The sequence below is a fragment of the Danio rerio genome, chromosome 21 (genome assembly GCF_052040795.2).
Source record: "Danio rerio strain M-AB ecotype USA chromosome 21, GRCz13ab, whole genome shotgun sequence".
In the NCBI taxonomy this organism is placed as follows: domain Eukaryota; kingdom Metazoa; phylum Chordata; class Actinopteri; order Cypriniformes; family Danionidae; genus Danio; species Danio rerio.
Genome location: NC_141041.1, coordinates 16979133 through 17004492, shown reverse-complemented (window position 1 = coordinate 17004492; position 25360 = coordinate 16979133). Strand labels below are relative to the sequence as shown.

Genomic DNA, 25360 nt, shown 5'->3' with positions numbered 1-25360 from the left:
TGAAAACGACAATATCTTTATTTGAAATTTTATCAGACCGTAAAGAGAGAAAAACAATAAACACTTCACTCAAACCTAAAACCAGAGAAACTTCAAGAGGACTCCTAAAGTTCCTAACTAGTGTACCATCACTGAAAATGACAACATATTTGTCCACATATTTCATTTTATTAATGTTAGTGACTAAACAAGTGATTAAGTCATAAATAGCTGAATAAATACATCTTTTACTAAGCAGCATTATAAAGCAATTAAACAGGCATTCTTTAATTACTGCTTCTGGCCAGAGACGACATATGAATCTTACAACACTTGTGCTTTGTTGTAGACCATGTGATAGTCCACTGGTTAGGCCAGCAGAAAGGCTTGAGCAGGGAAAATGAGAAATGTTTGATATACTGGACAGTCTGTTGATTGTGCTTAGGATGAGGATATCAGTGGAATGCTGGAATTGATTTAGACAGCCAGATTGGTGATGACAGCCCTGGTGAACTCGTCGTTTGATGCATATCCTCCCAGATCTGAGGTGCGAACCTATACCAAAGAGAGCAATAACATTTTTTATGCCTTCATGTTCACACGGGATGCATTCATACTAAAGAGTTTCTCTCACAAACACGCACTTCTCAATGATATCCAGTATATAATTTTAGAATTTTCATTTAGTCATGTTACATCTTCAAACAGAGCACGCAATAGCAGTGATTATAAAGTGATGTTTTTATTTCTCAACCCTTTTACTTATTGGCACAGAAAAATTAAAAAAATTCACAGTTGAGAAAAAAAATAACAAAAAAAAAATCAATAAAATCGATCTGTTCATTTAGGAAATAAATACACTTTGTGAAATTGAAATGCTTGGTTTCCACCTTCCCAAACACACTGCACTGTAAAAAATACCCATAAATTAACTGTTTTCCATATATTGTGATTCATGTTTTACTTTCTTAATTTATGCTTTTGAATTCCATTTTGCAACCTTGATCTTACCTCCAACAACTATCGATGTTGAAAAGTTTGGAAAACGTGACGCTTCTTGACATTTTGAAGTATGCAGGTTTCACCAAGTTAAATTTAAGACTTTAAGACATTAAAACCATTATGAACGGAATTTTACAAACCCTATCACCCTAACCAAGAATAAAACAAAACATAGCCGTCAACTGCTAATAATAACAATTTAATAATAAAAATATTTAGGTCAGGTCAGTATCCTCATCCGTAAATAAAAGGAGAAACATGTTTTAAACATTTTTAACATGTTACTGTAAAAAATTGAGACCTACAACACAATATCTCAGTAGATTTAAGACTTTTTAAGGCCTAAAATGTAGTTTCTGCGATTTAAGACATTTTAAGACTTTTAAGACCCCGCAGATACCCTTCTGGGTTGGTGTTGTAAATTATGGTACAGAAAGTACCTTTTGTTTTACCTTTTTGTTTTGTTTGTTTTTAGTACCTTTGTTTACAGATTTAATTGTCATTATATTATGTATTACACAATAATTATGTTTCACTTACACAATTATATTGCTTTAAAACTACTAAAAGATCAACAAAAGTCACTTTGTTAAACTGCAGTTAAATTTAGTGGTTAGCACACTGACACATGGTGCAGTAGAACTTCAAGGCATCCAGAGTTTGAATCCCGGCTCAAGGACATTTCCCATCCCTACCCCCCCTCCCTCTCCCACTTTGCTTAGTCCTATAGACTTAATAAAGGCAAAAAGGCCAAAAATATATCTTAAAAATAATGCAATTCATATAAATAAATAAACAGAAAAACTGTGAATCACGAAATATGGAACCTGTTAATTGATGGATATTTTTTACAATGCAAGATTACAAACGTTAGTAATGCAAGTGCTGAGTTAGAAAAATATGAAGACAACATGTTACATCAGTACAACAGTGACTTGAGGTAAGTTTTAAATGCCTGAGAGACCAGTCAGTCATCGTGTCCACAGTTAATTGAGGTAAAGTTGATTTTATATTAACACATTTGAATTCCCTCCTTAATAATATACTAAATAGTAAAATCATATTAGCAGCCAATGACTATCAAAGTAACACAGTCAATTAAATATTGCTAATATTGTTTTGAAGTCGTACTTTCATGTGATTTTAAGCCGAATATTCAAAGTACCGCGGTAAACAATATAGGAAGCCTGTCACAATGTCACTGAACGGATATGCGAATATAAAACCATCCTTACCTCAATCCACAGTTAAGTCAGTAATGGCACAGAACATCAGCATCATAATATAGAAACAACAACTGCTCATCTGACTTATGACAGCAGATTTCCTTAGTGAGGTTTACTATGGTACCATTGAAAGTGAAAAAAATCATCAAGTATCACACCTCTTCACTTGTTACAATGTTAAATCACTTTTGAAAACTTAAAAAAATAAGGTCCGGCTCCAAAGCACAGATGACGGCAATAAGACATTGGCGTGCAGAAACTAAATAAAATGTATAACAGGGACAGGCAAAGTAGTGGAGTAAAACAATGCCAGACATGCATTATTGCTGTTCAAACAAAAACATGTTTCAATATTGATCGTTAGAAAGGTTTCTGATGAACAAATCAGCATATTAAAATGATTTATAAAAGATTCGGTGACACTGAAAACTAGAGTAACGATGCTGGAAAATTCAGCTTTGGCCTTTAAGGCATAAATTACTTATCAAAATGTACTAAAGTCACGTCTTATGCAAGAACTATCTTGAATCACTTTAGATATTTTTTTATTATCAAGTGTGAACAGATTGTAGACCATCTATGACAGCCTGTAGGCTAATCTTTATACGAAGAACTACGTACATCAAAAGGATGTGACGTTTACATGCACATCCAAGAGCCTCTTTTTTTAAAAGAATGCTTTTCATGTACGATATAAACTTTTCTGTACTGTAATGTCAATGTATCATGCAATGAAAATGGCCAGATCTACTGTATATAGCGTATGATCTCAAATATACTTTAAGCAGACCACTATAACATTTTAAATGACCTTATCTGTTGACATGATGCAAGTGAAATGCAGAGCTTATGCAAAAAACAAGCATTTCGGATTTTTTATATTTGGCCTCTTTAAGCCTTTACCATATCCGTGAATTTTATAGACATTGATTACAATATATTTTTGTATATATATTGTGTACAACCCCACTAAAAAATTTTTTTTCCAAATGAGCACCCTAAAAAGGGTTCAAATGGAAATGAAGTAGTCAACTGTACTTTTTTTAAGTGCATTTCTATATATTTACTGTTTTATTAATTTTATTGAATGCAGCCCTGGTTAATGCAAGAAACGTTACCAACTCTTAACTTTTAAACAGAAGTGCAATTCTTATACACATTGACTACAAGACTATAACAAATACTGGAAAAAAGAACATACATTGATGCAGTAAAAAAAAATATAAATAAATCAGCCAGAGAAGATGAGAAAGCGAGAGACAGAAAAAGCAGAAGAGAAACGCAGGATGTGGCAGGACAGCTTTAAACTCCTCTTTGAACATATTGCGATCAGAAGCGGCATGTACAGTACGATCTTCAATCAGTTCGTTGGCGTAGACTGGCCACAATAGCACGGACAAAGTCACCAGTGGTGCTGTAACCCCCTAGATCCCGCGTTCTCACCTGGGACACAGACAAACACACACACACGGTCACATACACCCAGATTGGGCCGTGACGGCAGAGGGAAGGGAAGGTGAAGACCACGTCAGCAACTTATAGACAAGGAGCAAAACTTGAAGACAAGAGACTGAATGAAGAGTGGAAAAAATGAAAAATGGAAGAAATTGAAAGCTAAAGTTAAATGTATGCATTAAAGGAAAAGAAACTAAATTGAATAAATCATGATAATGGATAAAAGACCCCCTAAACGGGTATTTGGAACTTTTACACCCCCTTCACACGCGGAATCAAGAGTCAACGCTTCCCATTCACTTTGAATAGGTGACATCAAGTGTTGCTGAACTGAATTGTGGGTCTGTCGGCGATGCTTAAGCAGCGTTGCTCACAGGAGAAGTTGGAATCATCAGCCAATCAGATCGCTTTATGCAAATTCCCTAGCTCAGACAGTAGCGGATTTGTTTCATCGGCTAACACTGCACTGATGATTGTGTCAGCCCCAACTTCAGACACGGCCTCAAGCATTGATGCTGAAGCCCAGTGTGAATCGGGCATTAGGGTTCATTTGTATGGTACGAAATATGTTTTGCTTGCAGTTTTGCATTTGCTTGCAGATCCATGAAAACAAAAACACTTTATGCATGCCAGGCCAGTAATAAAGACAATCAAAATCATTTTTTAATAGTTTACACAGATAATTAATTATAGTTTTAAAAACTTGCACATAAAAGTTTGCACAAGTTTGAATGTTTCAGGCTAACAAAAATCATAAAAAGAAGTCAAGTTTTTGTTGAAAATGTTAAGATGTAAATGCCCTCTTAGTTCTAACAGCAATTAAATTACAGTAAGGCAATACTTAAACTGTCAATAGAGCTACAATGAATTACATTTTCAATTCAATTGTTCACTAAATCATAAATATCTCAAGAAATCAAGACAGTTCATTTGTGCTAATACTTGAACAATATATTTACATTAGCTAATGCATTTTCCAGTGTGAACGGACCCTTTTCACTTGCCTGTTATGACACGTTAACAGTCATCATAATCTTAAATCCTTGCAAGTGTTTAATATTTTGATAAAAAAAAAACATTTATATGCATTTATAAATGTATTATATTATCTTTGTGTCAAATTACAAAACAACAACTAATTAGCGCTCATGCAAGGTGTTTCTAATGCAGCATCTATGGGGCTGAGAGTAAATTTGACATTACTCTTTCTTCTGTTGGCCGTCACAGTCTCACTTTTTTTCTTTCCTTATTCTGAAAGCCGTGATAACACCATCAAGGTGTTTTACTTTTTTTCTTTTAGCAAATAGGATTGTAAATAAAGTATTTGTTGTACTTTCCTATTCACTGCTCTCTTAGTTTACCCAACTATGATGACATCATAATTACATAATTATGTGCATAATATTGCACTGCTGGTTAGACCTAAACTGCATTTCATTGCGGTGTACTTGTACATGTGTAATGACAATAAAGTTGAATCTAATCTACTGCTACTAAGAAAGTCGGAAATGTGAAAAGGGTCTACTAAATATATTTCTCTTTTCTTGCTTTCATAGTTGTCAAATATCTGAATGCACAACAAATGACAGACTGACGGGTATAACAAAATAAGAGCTTTTTTTATACGTTCTATCTGATTCTCCTCTTTTATAAGGAAATGTCAGTTTTAAAAAGCAATTGTGAGACCATTTCATGAGGTCTTTAAGATGACAACTAAAATAAGAAAAGAACCCAGCAGTTAACTTATCCATTTTTAACCAAATTATAAAAAAATAATTTATTTATGCATCAATCCCTTACAAAGGGAAACCCACCATTTAGGATGAAAACCTGTGATGGCTTGTATAATAGATATAATTCTGTAATCCACACAAACACATCTCTCTCTCATTCACACATAAAACCAAACACATACAATTAACTCTTACCTTGCCCTGTTTGATGACTTTCTTGACTGCCTCAGACACCATGTTTGAATGATACTCGAGGCTGAAAATAAATAATAATAAATGAACCCACTCACATCAATACAATTAAGAACACATACAAAATTGAGACAAACAGACTTAAGAAAGCCTGGCCAATAAATCCTAAATAGTTAAAGAATTTTGAATGTTTTTAAAATCACAGTCCAGATAAAGCCCAGTTACCAGAAATGCTGAAATGTTTACAGATAGATAATGAGAATTAGTTAGAAGTTGCAAATATGCTTAAAACAGGTTTTCGATAAGTTTAAAACATATTTTAGTACTGCGAATACTGTATATTTTAAAACATTGTTTATATATTTATAAAGATTGGGTTTTGGTATTTTTTGCTTTTAATGTGATAAGACCGTTGAGCGTAAGGAAAAGATGAAGAGAATTCAATGTAATGTATTTTTTTAATGCCATGTCAGCAACCAATGCTATCTTCATGTCAGTAATCTTTCAACAATAAATATACAATTTAAAAATCAACAAACAAAATAAAACAAATTAAATAAGATTTTTTGTGTTAATACATGATAAAAATTCAAAAATCTTTTCTGGTTTCACTTTGTCAAAAATGTCCTTAAAAGAGTTAATTTCATAAAAAGTCCTTCTGGAATCAGTAAAAAGCAGGACAGTCCAGTAAAATATGTTTTAAAGTAAGAGGAGTTTTGCAGCAAAAACACTTAGTAGGGTTTTCACCTTGGAGCAAAAAACCAAGTGTTATTCTCGTATGCCCAATACGACAAAGATGAAGGGAAAGAAGACTAGGACCAGAAAAGTTCCACGAGTTGGGACTGAAGCTCGAGATTCAAAACACAATGGCACCACAGGTCACCAGACCCACAAGGCTAATAAAAAGCTACTAATATGCTGCTAGATTTAACAAAATTGTATGCTATAATATTTTTGTTAGAAAGTATCCAGTGTGCATTAGCCTGTTGCTAACATTTTTATAACGTTTGCTAATCTTTGATATGTTTGATAGTATTTTCCTCATGTTGTAGCTTGCTGACAGTGTTTATAAAAGATATTTTAGCATGGCTAGCATATTAATTGCATGATTCAGCACAATGATCATCATTCGGCTAGCTAGAATAGATAAATACATCTGATTTCCAAATGCAACATTGATTGAAGGAAATCTGGACTGGATCGAGGTCCCTGTAAATTGAAATAAATCCTTTATGTGGGAGACTAAAGGAATTTATAAAATATACCAACAGGGAACTCACTTGAGGTGTTTCAGCATGTTTGATGCACTAAGGAGCATAGCGGTGGGGTTTGCGATGTTCCTGCCGACAGCTTGAGCAAAGGGATGTCTGGCACCCTGATATTAAATGCAAGAAACAGAAACCACAGTAAAGTCTATAGAAGCATACATTTGAAGTTTTATTTAGCAACTTTTAAGCATTAAATGTAGCATGTAATGTCCTTTTGAAAACTTTGGTTGGAAATGGCAAATGTAAATGATGCAATTACATTTTTGTTTTCATTTCACACCCAACTTTGGACGTGTGTCTTGGAAAATACTAATTCAAATAAAGAAATACATTGACTATTTCAAAATGGATTCTGCTATTCGTATGATTCCATAAGTCATCATAAACATGTAGCAATAATTAGAGTCTCTATTCACTTATTACCAATGAAAGAACGAAAAACAAGATTTAGTCTCGAACCGTTTCAAACACTGCATATTCCGCGCTGTAACTCTCGCCTGGAACTACACCTGCTCCGCCAACCAGCCCCGCTGCCAGGTTATCAATGATGTTGCCGTAAAGATTGGGCATCACCAGCACATCGAACTGATATGGATTCTGCACCAGCTGTGGGCCACAGAAAAATATCCCAATTGTATCTATAGGTCACTCTTATAACAGGCTATTAACTATGAAAGCCAGAAAACATTACCTGCATGCAGCAGTTATCAATGATGACATTCTCGTATTTAATTTTGGGGTAGAGTTCAGCCACCTCCGCACAGCTCTGCAGGAAGAGACCATCCCCGAGTTTCCTGTGAGAAATAAATCCTAGAGAGTGAGTCTGCGCGTGGAGCGTCTAAAACAGTACGGGTGCAATAATCCCTCTAGGCTTACATAATGTTTGCTTTGTGGACGGCGGTCACTTTGCTGCGGCCTTTCTTGGTGGCGTAGTCGAATGCAAATTTAGCAATGCGGCGGGATTTCTCCCTAGTGATGATCTTCAGGCACTCCACCACTCCTGCAACGCTCTGAGGGAGAAAGTAAAACATTTATTTAACATTCAGTCCATTAATTAAAATTAATTAACTAGCTCAGTGGTTCCAACCTTTTTAACTCGTGGCCCACTACACTAAGAAATGCATGTTTTGGCATCCCACAGCAATAAGTGAACCCATTATTTGTGGAGGGTTGGTAACTTACTCAGATGCAAAGACTGTTAACTGTACCGAACTTAAACTATCAATGATTTGAATACACAAAATTTACATAAGACAACAACACCCTAAAGAGACTCGGGTTGACACAAAGTAAACCGAAAAACCTAAATCCAGGCAGATGCCATAAGTGGGTGGACCTTAATCAGGGAACAGGTTCAGACAAGACCTGTGCGGGACAGATTTTTCAGCAATAATGAAGTTTTGCCCCCCTTCTGCGTTAGATCCAAGAAGATACAAATGTGACCTGCACTTAAGAATTGAAGATGCTCAACGGAGAAACAACAGTGGCAGTTTATCCCTTCCCAAGTGAAAGGGGCTAAATAATGCCTTTTTGAGTCTGTGAGAAAAACCCTGCTCACACTGTGGGACTTCAACCACGATTTGGAAATCTGGGACAAATTAGGGAAATCTATAAGATTCCTGAAAACCTAGGCTAAATATTATTTAAAGTTGCTAAAGCTAAAGCTGGTTTAAAGTTCTGGCAGTGTCAGAAGATTTCAGACTGCAATGAGACAACAGCTGGAGCGAGCTTCAATGCAAGAACCAATAAGAGCCCCAACTCTGATGATGCAATGTGCGACAACTTCAAACCATTTTCTTCCTGGATCTATTTTTGAGGGCACGCTCTGTGCAAAATGGCCACATCCCACACAATGTAATGATGGCCAGACCAGAATTCACATATAAAATCTTGTCCAGGGGGCTGTTCCATAAACTAAGCTTAGAGAAAAAGCCAGGTTTATTTTGTTAAGTCAGGTTTATTAATAGCGGATTCCGTTTCATAAATGAAATTTGTGATAGTTCAAACACAGTTACTCTGGCAACTTATGCTGGGAAACAAGCCTCGTCCGGGACAGGTTAACTGTTAGGCTAAGTCAAGTTCATGCTTAAACAAAATAATGTCAACATTCGCCTGCCATTTGATGCCATTTTATTTCACTTTACCTCTTAATAATGATTAAAAGTTTATACTATTTGGTGTGTAAATATATACACACCAAACATCTTTAATAATAGAACAATATTAACTTTTAAATTAAAATAATTTGCAAACAAAAATATAAACTACAACATTTCAACATTTTTTTTTATGTTTATGTTGATTTGTTTTCCTGTTTATAAAAATTTTACTTAATATTTTTCCTCAACCTATTAATTTGGATGTACTGATTTTTGGACTGATCTTTAGTTTGTTTTGTTAGATTCGCTCCAAATTTTGCTTTGGTACTGAATAATGTAATGTATATGCATAAACATTATTATAAAGCATTCTGTAGAAAATATCAATTTAAAAACATTTATCTGTGAGAGGGGTGTACTTAGCTATATATGTAGTATATGAATTACAAAATTTAGAGAAGAAAATATATTAGGAAAGCACTGACTGATATAAAGTAGGCTACATTTCTTAAAGAATGACTTTAAAGCTGTAAGGTGGAATAACTGGGAGATAATCCAGGCCGAGCAGTAGCTTCACTTTAATATAAAGATATTTTCTCTCTCTCGCACGCGTGCAGTCAAGCACAATTTCAATGTATTGTGACACATATTTAATTTAGCATTAATAGGCCTAGATAATGGTCTTTTTTTAATTAAAACAATCTGCAAATCTCATGTCAGCTTTTATCTTGCTTTGTTGCAAGTTGTAATTTTTGATTATTATGTTTAAAATATTATATATGTTTAAAAGAAACGTGGCTCACTGGCTGTGAACAGCTGTGTCTCATTTCAGAGCTCTTTCGATTATCATAGTTGCCATGATAGCAAACAACATAATCGATGCATCTATGCTCGAACTCTAAGGTTTCACAACAGTAATGTGTACGAGCAGTTATCTAGATTATTTATACTGAACTCAGATTAGTTAGATCAAATAATCTTCAACTTGCTGTTATGGAACCAATTCAAGCGTGGACGTTTAGTTCGGCTCATTGAAGTCGGGTTTTTGACTTAAATCTCTGCTTTTCTTCTTAACCAGTTTTATAAAACAGCCCTTAGATCTCAGAGTGCAGATCTCAAGCAGTCAAAACCAGCAGAAAACAAGAGCACTAACCTATTGACAGCCAGCTTTGCAGCATGTTTAAAATTAGTAGGCTGTTATTAAACTAAGCAGTGACCATTTATTACCCATTACACATAAATTTGACATATATGAATGCTATTTCAATTAATAACAGCTTGTGGCCACCTTGCAATACTGCCATAACCCACTGGGAGGCCACAGCCCACAGTTTGAAAACCACTGAACCAGCTCATTAACAATCTTGTTCTCTTTTCTGGTTCCTGACTTAAATTTCTGGATCTCACAGCACATCTTAAACAACAGTCTTAAAAAGTTTGTTCCTCATACAGAAACTGATCATGAACACAACAAGTACCTCATGCTCCAGAGAGCTGTATTCTCCCTCAGTTTGCTCCCGTATGATCACCAGATCCAGGTTATTGTGGCGGGTGCTGTATCCAGGAAGGCTCTTCACGTGAACCACATTGGCAAACAGATCCAGCTTTCTCCTACAACAAGAAATGACCATTTAATCCAACAAAATCTAGCAGGAGACCGATTACTAGCACAAAGCATCTATGATAAAATATTTAAAAAGTACCTTAGTCTCATCTCATAAGATGCCAGTTCTCCCTTATATTCCATAGGAGTGTGAATCTTCCCTAACCATAGAGAGAATTAAAATAAGTTTATTAAATGGTGATGATCAATGCTACTTGCTGAGCATTTTTATAGATGCATACGTTTATCTGCTCATTAATGCAAATATCTAATCAGCCAATCACATGTCAGTGAGTCAAGACGTTTGAACATGGCATGATTACTGGTGTCAGACTGGCCGGTCCGACTTTTTCAATAAAGTGATGATATGATGTGATTTTCAAGCATAATCACCTCTAGGATCTACAGACAATGGGGAAAAGAGGAGAAGATACCAAATCTAAAATATTGACCAGACTGATTCAGCCATTACATGGTTCTTAAACCCTTTCAAAATTCAAGTTTAAGCACAAATCAAGTTTAAGATCAACAGAGGCTGTACCTCTTCATCAGCTGAGGAAGTTCAACCTTCCAAAGGAGCTACTAAAACAGTTCTACACTTCCATCACTGAATCAGTCCACTGCACGTCAATAACTGTCTGGTTTAGCTCAGCTACCAAATCCGACCTCCGAAGACTACATAGTTCAGACTGCTGAGTGAATCACTGGTACAACATTCCCTACTCTCCAAGAACTGTACTTATCAAGAGCGAGCAGAAGGGCTGCCAAAATCACTCTGGACCCCTCACATTTAGGCTCTATGAACCTTTACCTTCTCGTAGACACTACAGAGCATTGTTGCAGACCATGAGCAACAACAGGATAACACATTATGTCTCAAATCATCTTCATAAAAAGGAGTAAAAAAAAACTTAAATGGCCTAAACAGTCAGCAGATCTCAATCCAATTGAGCACGTTTGAATGTGTCAGAATGGGAGATTCAAATCATGGATGCCAATATGAACCAAAAAGCTGAAGAATGTTTGCAGCATCTCGTTAAATCAATGTCAAAACATAATGAATGTAGTTTGAAGAGAGCATTAAACACGGTACTAGTGTGATGCATCTAATAAAGCAGCCAGCAAGTGCACATCAGCTTGCACTATTTAACATCTTAGGACACAAGTAACAACATTAAACATTACCCTTGATGGCCACTCTGTTGTTCTTCATTGAGGAAAGCACCTCGTTCAGTTTCTCCTCACTAGCCATGTTCTGCACCTCGCTCAGATGAAACTCCTCAAACTCCACAGGGACATCAGCAGCCTAAAGGGTGAGGTGAAAGATTTGCCTTAGAAACTGGGGTAGATGCGACAATTAAGTATTTATTGTATTGATTTATTCATATTTTGAAAACTATACAGTGTTTTAACATACAATTTACTCCATGTACCTGAATATCTAAAGAATCCCAAAAAACCATAATACACCGTTTATTTAATTTGTATAGTTCTGTTGTATTTATCAATGCTTGTATTTTGTTTATTATATTTTATTTACTCCTCTGCAGAATCATCCCAACCAATCTAAATTAATGAATTCATCACAAACATGTCTATTTAAGCCATCTGGTGAAATTGTGCAGTAGTAAACATTTAAAGTGGATCAAAACAAGCAAAAAAGTGACAATTATAGTCAAGAATTGGTGCTGTTGAATAGTTTTAGGACAGCTTTGAATAAAGATTTTGAAAGATTCCACTTCAAAGGTTGACTACTATCTTCACATCGCAGAAAACTTAAATATCGCAATGTCAGTTTTTTTCTAATATCACACAGTCCTAGAGACATTTTAGGATTTCTTCATGTCTAATAATCAGTACCTTGAAAACCTCTTTGACTGCAGTCATCAGCTCCGGTCCAACTCCATCTCCTGGGACCATGGTGACCTTAAAAGTGCTGTCGGCACGGGCCGGTGGACTCTCTGGAACATTCTGACTGGAGGTCAAACTCAGAGAACGGGCACACAAAGGCTGCAACCGGACCCCCGTCAGACCCTGTGGTTCACAAATTTCACAGGTAAACATTGAACAGATCAAAACTGTTATTTCTACAATAAAAAATGCATCATGGGATAAGGGCGTGTGTGGAGGTCTGCAGTCCTAAAGAGTTATCTAATGCAAAAAGGGCATTAAAGATAGCAATATGTGCATATATAAAAACACATTATATATATGCAAACCTGGTCAGTTAATCATTCAATACTTGTACAATAGTGTTTTAATTATACAAAAAACGCTGCCTATTTTATCAGTATTATGTAGAGAGATATGTTTATAATAAATAGGCTTATAACAAAAAAAACATCAATAAATAACACAAAATAATGTAAAATCTAAAAGATTTTTCTAATACTGTTGAAGGATTCACATTTTAAAATCTCTCTAAACATAGAGTGTCTCAAAATAGCGCACTGCAAAATATATGTTTATTAGTATTAAGCAAAATAAGTTTCTGATGCTGACAGCCTTTGAGATTTTTAGTATCATTTTATTGACAAATATGAATAACAAAAACTTTAAATGAAAAAATAACAATATTATTTAAAAGAAATAAATGAACAGAAATGTTTGAGCCAAAATAAAAGCATAAAAATGTGAAACCTTAGATTTAAGATCCAATATCTTAAAGTAAAAGGCTCTTCTAGAAAAGAGACAGGAGTCAAGAAGCAAGATTTACACAGACTGAAGCTCTTACATCTTAGTGTCAGGACCAGATGTTATGTCTGGTAGGTTAAGGACAAACAGATCTATTCATAATATCACTAAACTACATCGCACAGAATGTTGCCTCTATCTAAGTGGAGTAAGATCAAGGTGAGGTCATGTAGTCACAGTGACCCTTCAGATAACCTAGATGCTATCAGATAAACTAGGCAAGATAGAGTTGTGCTTTTCACAAATTTCTAACTGAAAAAGCTGAAAAGCACCTTGTCGTGCAAATATCAACCCTTGGAAACAACATTTTGTACTATTTTCTAAGAATAACTGGCAGGCACTCTAAATGTCAGGCTGCAGAAAATATACTACTGCACTTGCACAATTTAAAGACAAAAACAGAAAAAGAGATGATACATGAATATTTGTGTTACTTAAGTTATGTATTAATTAAAGCTTTCAATAAATGATTTATGATTAAATTGCTTGATAATTTGAGAAGATATAACACATGAAAATAAATAATAATTATAGAACATAAACCTTTTTGTCCACCAGTTTCACTATAAATCAAAAACATAAATCCATGATATCAGAAATCTTACCTAACGTTAGTCTATTCTATTAACGTTATATTATTGTGTGTGTGTATATATACACACTACACACACACACACACACACACACACACACACACACACACACACACAAACAAGCGTTCCAACGCTAATAAACAAAAAAAAAAGCTTTTCTTTATAATAGAAACTTATTCAAAATAAAAATAACGATCTGGAAGTGTTTTTGGGCGCGGTGTGATCAACAGGCTTGTCACGTAAGTATAGTTGTTTTGACCGCAAATTAGTGACATTAAAATATGAATGTTCCTTAACATTAATCTTTTAATTTAAAAGGTATTAGGACAATTACCAACAAGATGCCACCTCAGTGTAAGGAGCTTTTCAGGAATATTCTAGAAATCTGCATACTCCATACTTTCTCATAATGTTACACCTTACCCTGAGGGCTGACATTTATATTTCAGTTTATTTTGATGCAACAAAATCTCAACCTCCATTACATCGCAACACAAAACTGTTTGTTTCCTAGTTAACGTTTAGAGGTGTGCCTCAAGCAACAATACAAGTATGTCACTTAAAATATAAGCCACTGGTAACATCATTTTTAAGACTCACCTTGGCGAGAGTTAGGACGCTCCCTCTCAGCGCGGCCGCCATCATGTGTTAACGCGAGGAAGAAGAAGGTCGCCGTGATCTTCCTCCTGCACGAGGAACCGTGAGCTGCGCGCTTCTCTACTGACCCCTGCTGGGGCCACGCGTAATGCACACTTATTTCACCGCCACTAGAGGCCCTCGGTTCACTGTTTTTTGTAATATACAGGGTGATTCAAAAATAATACCACAACTTTGACAATCAAGAACTCTGCGAAGAAGAAAAGGAGAGCTAAGTTCTTTCTGCCGTCGATTTAAAAAAGCTCTGAAGTTTCATTTGGTTGCTTATTTAGTCGCTAGGAGCGCTGTTGTCATCATGTTTCTTTGATTAAATACAGATTTTCAGAGTTGTGGTATTCTTTTTGAATCACCCATAACCAAACTTGTTCCTGGAGGGCTGATGTCCTGCAGATTTTAGCTCCAACTCTAGTCAAACACACCTGAACACACACCTGAACAAGCTGATCAAGGTCTTACTAGGTATACTTGAAACACCCAGGCAGGTGTGTTGAGGCAAGTTGGAGCTAAACCCTGCAGTGCACCGGACCTCATGGTGACCCGCGTTCAATTTCTATCTTGAGGTCCTACTGATCCTTGCCCTCTCTCTGCTCCCCATGCTTTCCTGTCTTACTACTGTCCTATCTATTAAAAGTGAAACCCTAGAAAAAAAAAAAAAAAAAAAACATATATATATATATATATATATATATATATATATATATATATATATATATATATATATATATATATATATATATATATAGTCTTATTCCTTTTGTTCATTAGTGTTTGCCACAGCAGAATGAAATACCAACTTATCCAGCATATGTTTAATGCAGCGGATGCCATTCTAGCTGCAATCCAGTACTGGGAAACATCCATACACACTTCTTCACATACATACACTAAAGCCAATTTAGCAATTCACCTATAGCGCATGTCTATGTACTGTGGGGCAAACCATAAGGAGAACATGCAAACCCACAAACACGGGGAGAACATGCAAACTCCACACAGAAATGCCAACTCGAACCAGCAACCTTCTTGCTTTTGCCTAGGGGGCCTCAGTTAATTGTTTTTTTTTTTAATATAGTGAATAAAATATATATTAGAATATATATTAGATATACTTATTTAATTGCTACTGAGTTCAATCGGTTTAAACATTTAGACCAGGGATGGGCAAACTTGATCCTCGAGGGCCAGTGTCTCTTCAGAGTTTTGTTCCAACACTAGGCAAACACACCTGAACAAACTAATCAGTGTCTTCAAAATCACCTGAACTCTTTAATGAGGTCCGTTTGAATAGGGTTGGAGCTAAACTATGCAGGACACTGGCCCTCCAGGATCAAGTTTGCCCACACCTGATTTAGACTAAGGCTATTCAACGTTCCACTAGATTTAATGAGAAAACTACAAAAACACAAACTTGTCAACATTTAGATTTATGTTTTTGTCTTAAGAGACATTTACGTTTCCTTTTAAAAATATAGTTTTTCCACATTCTGGAGTCAAACGAGTACTGAAATGAAATCTAATTGAAGTAAATCACACTGACAATTTCATCAAAATGCATTTTAATTCATTTAACCGGTCCCTCATTTGTAACTGGATTTTTAAATCCTGACAATTACATACAATTTATGTCTGTAGCCTGAAGATCTGTAGCCTGAAGATCTTCTATTTGTCTTCGTTGTGTAACTAGTTGAAAGAAATATCTCTTGTTAGTTTTTTGCACCAAAAACCTTTGAGACACAACTCATTTCAATAAGCAAATATAAAAGGTTAAAATGATAGTTCACCCTTCATAAAATGAAAATCTCCTCATCATATCATTACACTCAAGTGGTTGTAAACATTTCTGAATTTCCTTCATCTGCTGAACTCAAAACAAGCTATTCTGAAAAATGGTGAGCCATTAACATCCATAGTTGGAACAAAAATACTATGGAAATCAATGGCTGTTTTTTAGCATTCTACAAAATATGTTCCTCGATGTTCAACAGAAGCAACTCAAACAGGTTAGAAATGAGTGGAGTGTAAGTAAATGATGAGAGAATTTTTATTGTTGGCTGAACTATCCCTTTAACTAAGATGATTTTAACAGCAATTAAGCGTTTGGATGTTCAGTAAGGCCAGAAATACTCACAAGTCCGAAGTCATCAACATATGTATACTTTTGCTCCTTGTAATGTTGCTTCCTTTTCATAAATGTCAACACAATCCAGTCACAGATGACGTTCACCTTAAACAGACCATAAAAAGTATCAATTGTTATCATTAGAAATGCAAAATTGAAATATTAATTCAGTAAGTCTTAATTGTGTTTTCAAAAGTTTCTCATATTTGATCAAATTTGTTCAGACATGCTTACCAGGCCTAGAAGTGCCAAGCCTGCACCGATATTCAGAAGTGTTGGGATGATGTTGAATTTCCCAGCCTGTGTTGCAAATAAGTGTTTTAACTAATGTGTAAACAGCCGTTAAAACACTGAACAAACACTGAACATTCTGTCAGTTTACCCACCCTCCAATCCTGTTTGAGATTTCTTCTGTTGAACTCAAAATGAGATATTCTGAAGAAGGCAATCAACGGCTACCACTTACCAACATTCTTCAAAATATCTTCTTTTTTTAGTTTAACAGAAAAAATAAACTCATAAAGCAATTGTAACCACTTGTGAGTGAGTAAATTGTGAGTAAACGTTCCTATTTGGGTGAACTATCCCTTTAAGGCCCTGATATACTAAGAGTGAAGTCGAAGAACAAATTAATGTGATAACATTCAGAATTAAAACAATCAAAACAAAGTTTGTTTCTAGAGTCCTATCCCAACAAACATATTCTTTGTTCATCCCTTTATTCATCAGGGGTCAACGCAGCAGAATGAACCACCAACTTATCCAGCATGTGTTTTACACAGCGGATGCCCTTCCTGCTGCAACCCAGTACTGGGAAACACACATACACTCTCACATTCACACTAATACACAATGGCCAATTTTCTTTATTCAATTCACCTATAGCACATGACTTTGGACTGTGGAGGAAACTGGAGCATCCGGAGGAAACCCACGCAAACATAGGGAGAACAAGGAATGCACACAGAAATGCACAGCCAGGACCCATGTGACCTTCTTGCTGTGAGGCGAGCCTTCTTACTGCCGCCCCAGACTTTGTTTAAATGATGTCTAATAGACGTCCAAACTTAAACATAAAAGATTCTGAATCTGGGTTCGTAAGCAGTGTGTTTGTGTGTGTGTTGGTGTGTATGTGTGTGTGAGAGAGAGAGTTTAGCATAGAAGCAAATTGAATATTATACATTAAGGCAAACCACTGCAGGTAAGGCAGTAAAAAAGTTTTTTTTTTTTTTTAAAAATAGGTTAAATTTGGGCTTTCAGTGAAAATCCAATAGACGTCTGGCAGTAGTCCAAATGCACAGGAATGAATGACTAAATATCTAAAGTATGTTAACGATGACTAGTATTCTTATGTTCTATTATTAGACATCTATTTGATTTTCACTCCTTTGTTTTAGCCACATGTCTATATTTAAATGTCTAATAGATGTCTTTAAATCCCAAATTTGCTTGGTGGAAAGCCAGATTCTCTGTGCTTCTTATTAAAAAACCAAAAAGAATTTCACTGGGAGTATATCTGGCGCTTTAGAAATATCAAAGGTGTCTCACCTGGCCAAATACCATGACATCAAAGCGAATACCATAACCCTTGATAAGTGTCCTGGTCTCAGTGCCATCACTGTTCTTGTAATATTTAGCAAATCTGTAGAGATTTCAGCAAACCATGCCTCATTTAATGCAACCTCGTTTTCTCTGAGGATCTACTTTTACTAACTCCAATCACATCTTACCTAAAGTTGTACCCTGGAGCCACATTATTATCTGGGTCTTTGTTGTCTAGCCTGCGGAAAGTGTAGCGAGGTACACACCAGCTCTGTGGCATATCAAGATCACAATCCCACCGGATCTGAACTCCCATCACTCCGCCCTAAACAGAAGAGAAATTGTGCATAAATGAAAACCTGGAGATGCCATTAAAGGATTTGTTCACCATGCAAAACTTTGTTATAAATTAATTCCCTGTTCCTATTCCCTGAGACCATCGTTTATCTTGTGTATACAAATTAGGATATTTTAGATAAAATCCTAGAGCTCTCTTGTCGTCCATAGACAGCAAGTCCCGGGATAATCCATAGAGTCAAACGTTGTCAAAACATTCAATGTGACTACAGTGGATTATGTGTAATCATATGAAGCTCCAGAACACCCTTGTGCTCCACAAAATCAGCAAAAATGACAAGTTTTGTCATCAAACTTTGAACATCTCATAATTATTGCTGTCTATGAATGGTCAGAGAGCTCTCGATTGTAAAATATCTTAATTTGCTGGGTCTCTGGGAATTGGAACAACACGAGGGTGAATAATTAACAGCAAAACTTTCATTTTTGAGTGAACTAACCCCTCAAAAGCCTTTTATAATAACAGTACTAGGTCTCTTTTGTTCTTAAATGTTAAATACGCTCTTACATGGACAGCCATGATCTGAAAATCCTCTTCAGCTTCTCCAACAATGTCTCCAAGTCTGAAGATTGGACAGTCAGGATCCGTTTTACGGCTAAACACACAATGTGTCAAGTAGGAGCTGTTTATATTCGGTAAGATGTTCCTTCTGTAAGCATGCAAAGAGAATATTGCATTCAGGTAATATACTGGCAGATAATTCATTAATAAATAAGAAAATCATTTGAAAAGCTTACTTGTTGAAGTTAAATTTGGGATATCGAATATTATTCTTTATGAGCACAGTGAAGTTTTCAGCATCTGCAAGTAGTGGTGGGCTGAGGTATAAAAATATAGAACATAAAAACATTATTCACAGTTAAATTCCATACAGTATTGGTCGCAGATTTTCGGCAGATTTTTTTATTTAATTTGTAATGCGATTTTATTCACAGTACACAGAAAAATAATGGGATGGTTCAAGCTAAACTGAAAATTCTGTCATCGTTTACGGAGCCTTCACTCATTCAAAACCTGTTTGACTGACTGTCTTCTGTTGAACACAAAAGAAGATATTCTGAAGAAAGCCAGAAACCTGTAACCATTGACTACCACATTATTTGTTTATCCTACTATGGATGTCAAGGGTTTTCAGCTTTTATCAATGCTATCTTTTTCTTTGCTAAACAGAATAAAGAAACTCCTAAACTACTACTACTTAATATTTGGGTAAACTATCACTCTAAATGCAAGTACAGTGTTTACATAAATTTTTTAAATATCTTGTGTAGAGAAAAACAACATTAAAATGTAAAATGTTCCAATTCAGCATAATTAAGTACACCCCATTTTAAAAAAATAAATATTTGTATTAATTTCTTAGTGAATATAGGCAATGCGTTTTGGTGCATTTAAACAAAACAGATTTATTAAACAGATATATTTATCAAAATAATATTTTAGTCACCAAACATATTTAGAAATCGAAAGACAATACAATAAAATTCAAGCAAAATATTGCAAAAAAAAAATTAGAACCTACAAAATTTCAACTAAATTTTTAAATTTTTTTGCTTCTCTTGATTTTTCCTCTTTCTTAAATTTTTATTTAATATTTTTCTATAACATATAAATTTGGGTTTACCAGTTTTTGGACCGTTCTCGTAAGTTATTTAGTTAGAAAAGCTCCAGATTTGGCCTCAGTACTGACTAATCTAATGAATATACACACATTTAACATTGTAGCTTCCTTTTAAAAATATGAATTTAAAAGATAAATTTGTGAGGGGTGTCCGCATATATGCTGAGCAGCGTATTTTGCAAATCGAAAACAGCATACTTTTTAGAATTATTCATATTATTTTAATAAATTTTTATATTGTTATATCAAGTGTAAGCATTACAAATCATTAAAATGTATAACCAACAAATAGGTAAAACCTTGTGAATGACAGTAGGAAAGTACTAACGTAGTATATTAGAATTAATTGACCCTGTTATCCTTAAATCAAGTCTTTGCCATCAAATAATTTTTGTTATAAATAAGCCTGAAAAGATTGCAAGACTGCAATATGCTTGATAAATTGGCGGTTCATCCGCTGTGGCGACCCCTGATTAATAAAAAGGAACTAAGCTGAAAAGAAAATGAATAAATGAAGATTACATGATATACAGTTAAAATCAGAATTATTACCCCCCCCCCCCTGTTTATTTTTCCCTAATTTCTGTTTAACGAAGAGTTTTTTTCAGCACATTTCTAAACATAATAATTTTAATAACGCATCTCTAATAACTGATTTATTTTATCTTTGCCATGATGACAGTACATAATATTTGACTAGATATTTTCAAGACACTTCTATACAACTTAAAGTGACATTTAAAGGCTTAACTAGGTTAATTATCCAAGTTGGAGTAATTAGGCAAGTCATAGTATAACAGTGGTTTGTTCTGTAGACAATTAAAAATATATATTGTTTAACAGGCTAATAACATTGACCTAAAAATGTTTAAAAATAAAAAAAAACTATTTTTATTCTAGCTGAAATAAAACAAATAAGACTTTCTACAGAAGAAAACAATATTAGCAGAAATACTGTGGAAAATTCTTTGCTCCATCAAACATTATTTGAGAAATATTTCCTAAAAATTGTTTTAATTTACAGGAAGGCTTATAATTGTGCATTCAACTGTATATAAACTATTGATCCTGAAAACAATAAGCAAAACATATTCCAATGTACAGAAGAAAAATAATAGAATTAGGGTTTTACTTCGGGGGATCGACAATTTTTTCTAAAGGACACCAGGACAGCACCTCACAAGTCTTCACAGAGGCAGAATAACTGACACATCTGCCTGTCCGAACACCTGAACAAAATCAAATGCATTAAGTTATGTCTCTAAAATGATCTACTTGCTGTTCAACAGATTTAAAAGTAAATGCTGAGCCATACCATCTCCACGAGCATCATTGAAGCCTCTCTTGCAGTCCCTGTGAGAAGTGCACGTGGATGCCGGAGTTGGATTCTAATAACAGGAGTCAAAATAAAACAAAAATGTAATTGTAAAATGTAAAAATGTTTTTAAAAAATGTAAGAAGCATGACACTAAATTACATTATTTTAAAATATGAGCAAAATAATCAAGTAACATTGTTTTGTAATCATTTTAATTTAATTTTTGTAATACAATCAAATTTGACCATTTCAGCTGTATAAATTTAGAACCAAAATCAGTAATTTGTTATTCACTTTTTAATATTAAGTGAAAAGTAGAACACTATGCTTCCCTTAAAGACTCACTTCTGCACATTTGGACTGTGTTTGGTTTGTTGTGATGATCATGTTGGTCAGCACGAAGAACGATCCATCCTCCTGAAACATTCAAAAGCACATGATTTTGGGTAATAAAGTTCCTCATAATTTAGGTACGAAAAAAGGTATAGTTCACCTCAAATATGAAAAAACACCACTTGTTCCTAACCTGTTTGAGTTTCTTTCTTCTGTTGAACACAAAGAAAGATATACCAAAAAATGTTTATTGACTTCAATAGCATTTTTATAGATAGAAATGTCTGTTAATACAAAAGAACGTAGGGGAAAAAACAACCATTTACCTCCATAGCATTTTTTATCCTACTGAATATAAATGGCAGCTTTTACCTCAACATTCTTCTGAATGTCTTGCTTTGTGTTTAACAGAAAAAAAAAATTCATGTAAGTTTTGAACCACATTTTTTATTTAATTATCTCTTGAATACTTAATATCCATTTAACCCTTTAAGGTGCACTCCTTGAATTTATATCCACATCATGGATTAAATAAAATACCGACACAACTCTGATAAATGGTAATAAGCAATTAAAATAATTATGATAACCCAGGATAAAAAGTTAACCAGGTGGTTGCGAGGCCTGTTTAAATGTTATACAACTAAATCACGATTAATTGCTATTACACAGTACAGAGACTTGTTTGTTGTGTAGTTTTGATGATAAATAATAACAAAAGAAGAGTAAAATACATTTCCCTAACAAATGTTTTAACGTTATATCAAATAAATTACTGCACATTTAATAATTAAAATACTCAAATTCAATTAAAAAATCAGGTAACCTTTGCAAAAAATTCAGTCTCGCCTGACTTTGTTTAGTAGAGCGTGCAACTGCTGCAAATTAATTTGTTTAGGCAAATGTTATGGTTTTGCACTAGTCAAAACAAGATATATGCAGTTAAATATTTGGTAAGAAGTATAACCACAGACATACAGTCTATCTTCAAATAGTTTTTTTTTTGTAATACACATAATAATTTCCAAATTAAAAAGAAACAGCATGAAATGTGGCAACTTAATTGTGTTTAAATCATTTTAATTATCTAAATGTATAGAAAGTCCTGGTTTCTATGACTCACAATAAAATCAAACAGCTTAAAATAAAACGTTTGTAATGTTTCAGCATGAAAGGCAAAAATCATTGTGTGCACCTTGAAATACACTGAAAAAAATGATTCAAAGAAGATTCCTTGGATTCCTTGGTAAGTGGTTGTAAACAAGTTATTTGGGCTGGATTTAAACAAACAAATTAAGTTGAACATTACTAAATTTTATGGGTTTGTTTAAACTCAACACATAAATAGTAAGCAACAATTTAGCAGAAATCTTTTTTTTTTGTCCATTTATTGCACATTAAGAGTATTAAGAGTAAATCTTAGCTGTTTGCAATATAGGTGGAGCCATATAAGAACCATTTTTGGTGCACCAAAGTACCTTTCCTTAAACAGATTTTAAACAACCATTTTTTTTTTGTTTGAAAATGTTTGCAATCTAAAAAAATCTTTATTCACTTAAAATCTTCTGTGAAGAGAAAAATCAAAACTCACCATTTACTCACCCTGAAACAATTCTTTATTCTGGTGAACAAAATAAGAAGATATTTCAAAGTAAGCTGAAAACCTGAAACTATTGTCGTCCAGAGTAGGAAAAACAATTACTTTGGTTAAAGCTTTCCCACTTTCTTCTAAATTTCTTCTAAAATAATATCTTATTTTGTGTACAACAGAAACATGTTTTGAATTAAATTTGACAAATAAAATTTGAAAATGAAATGACAGAATTTGGGGGTGAACTTTCCCATTAATCAAATATTATTTCTTAGTAAACTTTTAAAAGTAAACCTTTATTGGATAGATGCTTCATTTGACATGAATGGATACTTTTCATTAAACAAAAGGGTAATTAGTTTATAAAAAAATATTTAAAGAAATATTTCACAAAGTTCCTTTATGGCATCACAGTGAGTGTTTTTTTTACTGGCAGCTTTATGCTGAAGAGTGTATGAAGAATATTGTCATAAAAATAACAGACAACAATTTGAATCTAAAGTTTAAACGTGTATCACAGAACCACCAATGCCGATACTAGCAAACCTTTATTTTTGATAGTGTAGGGAAGCGCAGGGCACAAAGTAATGCAGAGTAAAATGTAACACCAAGTTTTAAGGTATTTTCTTATGGTTAACCAATGGTTAGGGTTTTTTATTGCTAATAATGCAAATACATATATTGTATAATGGATAATGATGCAAATGAATCCAAATATATTTATCCAATTAATAAACTAGCTGTGCTATGTAGAATAAAAATGAGTAAAGTACTGAGGAAATATGCTATATACAAGTATACTATAAACATATACTAATAACACAACTTTTATAACTTGCCCTAACAGGTGGGGTAAATAGTAACATTTTTACTCCTGGCACTTTTGGCAATACTGCACAGAAACCATAGGTCTGGTGATCATACTTTCAGTGCTCATTTGTAAGAGAGGCTTGTGTGCTGTTGATTAAAAAAAATGGTTTGTCTAACCCCCTTATTTTGTTCATTATTTGGCCAAAACCAAAAAATTTTCATTTGTGCCTTGCTCTCCCCTATGTTAACTTACGAACACCGTTATTCTGAAGAATGAACAAAGAATATTAGAATAATCATTACAAACAACAATTTAAATGGAAAGTTGAAACATTTATCATGAAACCATCAGTGCCATATCTACCTTTATTTTTTGACAGATAAGCTAAAGGGATAAAGGTTGAAATCCACTGCTTTCAAAGCTCCAGCCACACCTTTACTACCCAAGAGACACTGTTCAAATTGACCTCAATGAAAATAGGCTTGTGTATTATTAACACATACTACACACAGAACTAAGCAAAGTGAACATGAAGGTTTATCAGCATGCAGGTGCAAATTATCCACACTCCATTAAACTTTCATAGTGGCACCAGTGAGTGGTCTGGTCATTTAAATAGTCTATCTTGTACCTCCTCTTCATCTAATCGGCGAACTACCTGAGGTGGAATAATGTAATCAGCCACATCCCAGATCCTTTCGCCCAGTTCACTGGTGTTTGTTAAAGCAATTCCTTTCACTTTGGTTGTGACTGAGCTGAGAACGGTGTCTGTGTCTTGGTAGCCTTTGTTGTAGACACACACATACCTGTATGCAAATAAGGAAGTTACAATAGAAGTGTGAACTGTGCTCTTTATGTATTTATTAAACTTACCCGATAACGTAGGCTATGACTAAAGCTTGAGTGAAGCGATTCAGCGTTCCCACTTTCTTACTCCTGATGATCAGTATTTTAGACGTGTAGTAGTCGAAAAAACACTGACTGACTGAATCACAGCAACCAACACTTTCGCTCATTGTGAACGGCCGACTTAAACATTAAATCACTTCCACCTTTTCCGCCGGTTTATTTCCCTTTCTGTCCACTCATAGTCACAAGTTCGGTAGGTTATTAACTCACAGCAACGCCACACTGCGGTTCAAGCTAACACACGTCCCGCTCACCGG

At 34.5% G+C, this 25360-nt stretch overlaps 2 protein-coding genes and 2 long non-coding RNA genes across 6 annotated transcripts; 2 read left to right on the top strand and 2 right to left on the bottom strand.

The window, feature by feature from the left end:
- Positions 1-14499, bottom strand: idh3b (isocitrate dehydrogenase (NAD(+)) 3 non-catalytic subunit beta). 2 transcript variants are annotated; one of them, XM_087299494.1, is made up of 11 exons: positions 14445-14499; positions 12418-12591; positions 11743-11863; positions 10658-10718; positions 10433-10565; positions 7732-7865; positions 7547-7649; positions 7315-7461; positions 6868-6962; positions 5591-5651; positions 1-3650 (listed from the first exon to the last, which is right to left on the bottom strand). In XM_087299494.1, exons 1-11 carry the CDS (start codon positions 14487-14489, stop codon positions 3564-3566), a joined length of 1161 nt encoding a protein of 386 aa, XP_087155620.1. In that variant the 5' UTR covers positions 14490-14499; the 3' UTR covers positions 1-3563. The 2 variants fall into 2 exon arrangements, with proteins under 2 accessions (XP_087155620.1, NP_001002157.1); NM_001002157.1 differs by having other exon boundaries at positions 152-534.
- Positions 2398-6026, top strand: LOC147838821 (uncharacterized). The gene is made up of 3 exons (XR_015520169.1): positions 2398-3931; positions 4206-4775; positions 5136-6026. It is a non-coding gene; the product is annotated as an uncharacterized LOC147838821 (long non-coding RNA).
- Positions 10726-18119, top strand: LOC141379831 (uncharacterized). Its single transcript, XR_015520170.1, has 2 exons — positions 10726-12613; positions 17350-18119. It is a non-coding gene; the product is annotated as an uncharacterized LOC141379831 (long non-coding RNA).
- On the bottom strand, positions 16041-25349 carry p2rx4a (purinergic receptor P2X, ligand-gated ion channel, 4a). Of its 2 annotated transcripts, none has more exons than XM_087299135.1 (12): positions 25068-25349; positions 24826-25000; positions 21805-21876; positions 21457-21529; positions 21274-21370; positions 19258-19338; positions 19028-19169; positions 18351-18487; positions 18169-18262; positions 16855-16920; positions 16630-16725; positions 16041-16181 (listed from the first exon to the last, which is right to left on the bottom strand). In XM_087299135.1, the coding sequence occupies exons 1-12, from the start codon at positions 25208-25210 to the stop codon at positions 16161-16163; spliced, it is 1197 nt and encodes a 398-aa protein (XP_087155261.1). In that variant the 5' UTR covers positions 25211-25349; the 3' UTR covers positions 16041-16160.
- Between the last annotated feature and the right edge of the window lie 11 nt (positions 25350-25360).

What these genes read in the sequence shown, in the direction of transcription:
- idh3b (XM_087299494.1), bottom strand. Translation starts at nt 14,489, where the DNA reads ATGATGGCGGCCGCGCTGAGAGGGAGCGTCCTAACTCTCGCCAAG. An exon ending in GTCCACAAAGCAAACATTAT is followed by an intron (nt 7,650 to 7,731) that starts GTAAGCCTAGAG and finishes TATTTCTCACAG; the next exon opens with GAAACTCGGGGATGGTCTCT. An exon ending in AATATGCAGTGTTTGAAACG is followed by an intron (nt 6,963 to 7,314) that starts GTTCGAGACTAA and finishes ATTTAATATCAG; the next exon opens with GGTGCCAGACATCCCTTTGC.
- p2rx4a (XM_087299135.1), bottom strand. Translation starts at nt 25,210, where the DNA reads ATGAGCGAAAGTGTTGGTTGCTGTGATTCAGTCAGTCAGTGTTTTTTC. An exon ending in AAAATTGTCGATCCCCCGAA is followed by an intron (nt 19,339 to 21,273) that starts GTAAAACCCTAA and finishes TTTATACCTCAG; the next exon opens with CCCACCACTACTTGCAGATG. An exon ending in ATGTCATGGTATTTGGCCAG is followed by an intron (nt 16,921 to 18,168) that starts GTGAGACACCTT and finishes TTTGCAACACAG; the next exon opens with GCTGGGAAATTCAACATCAT.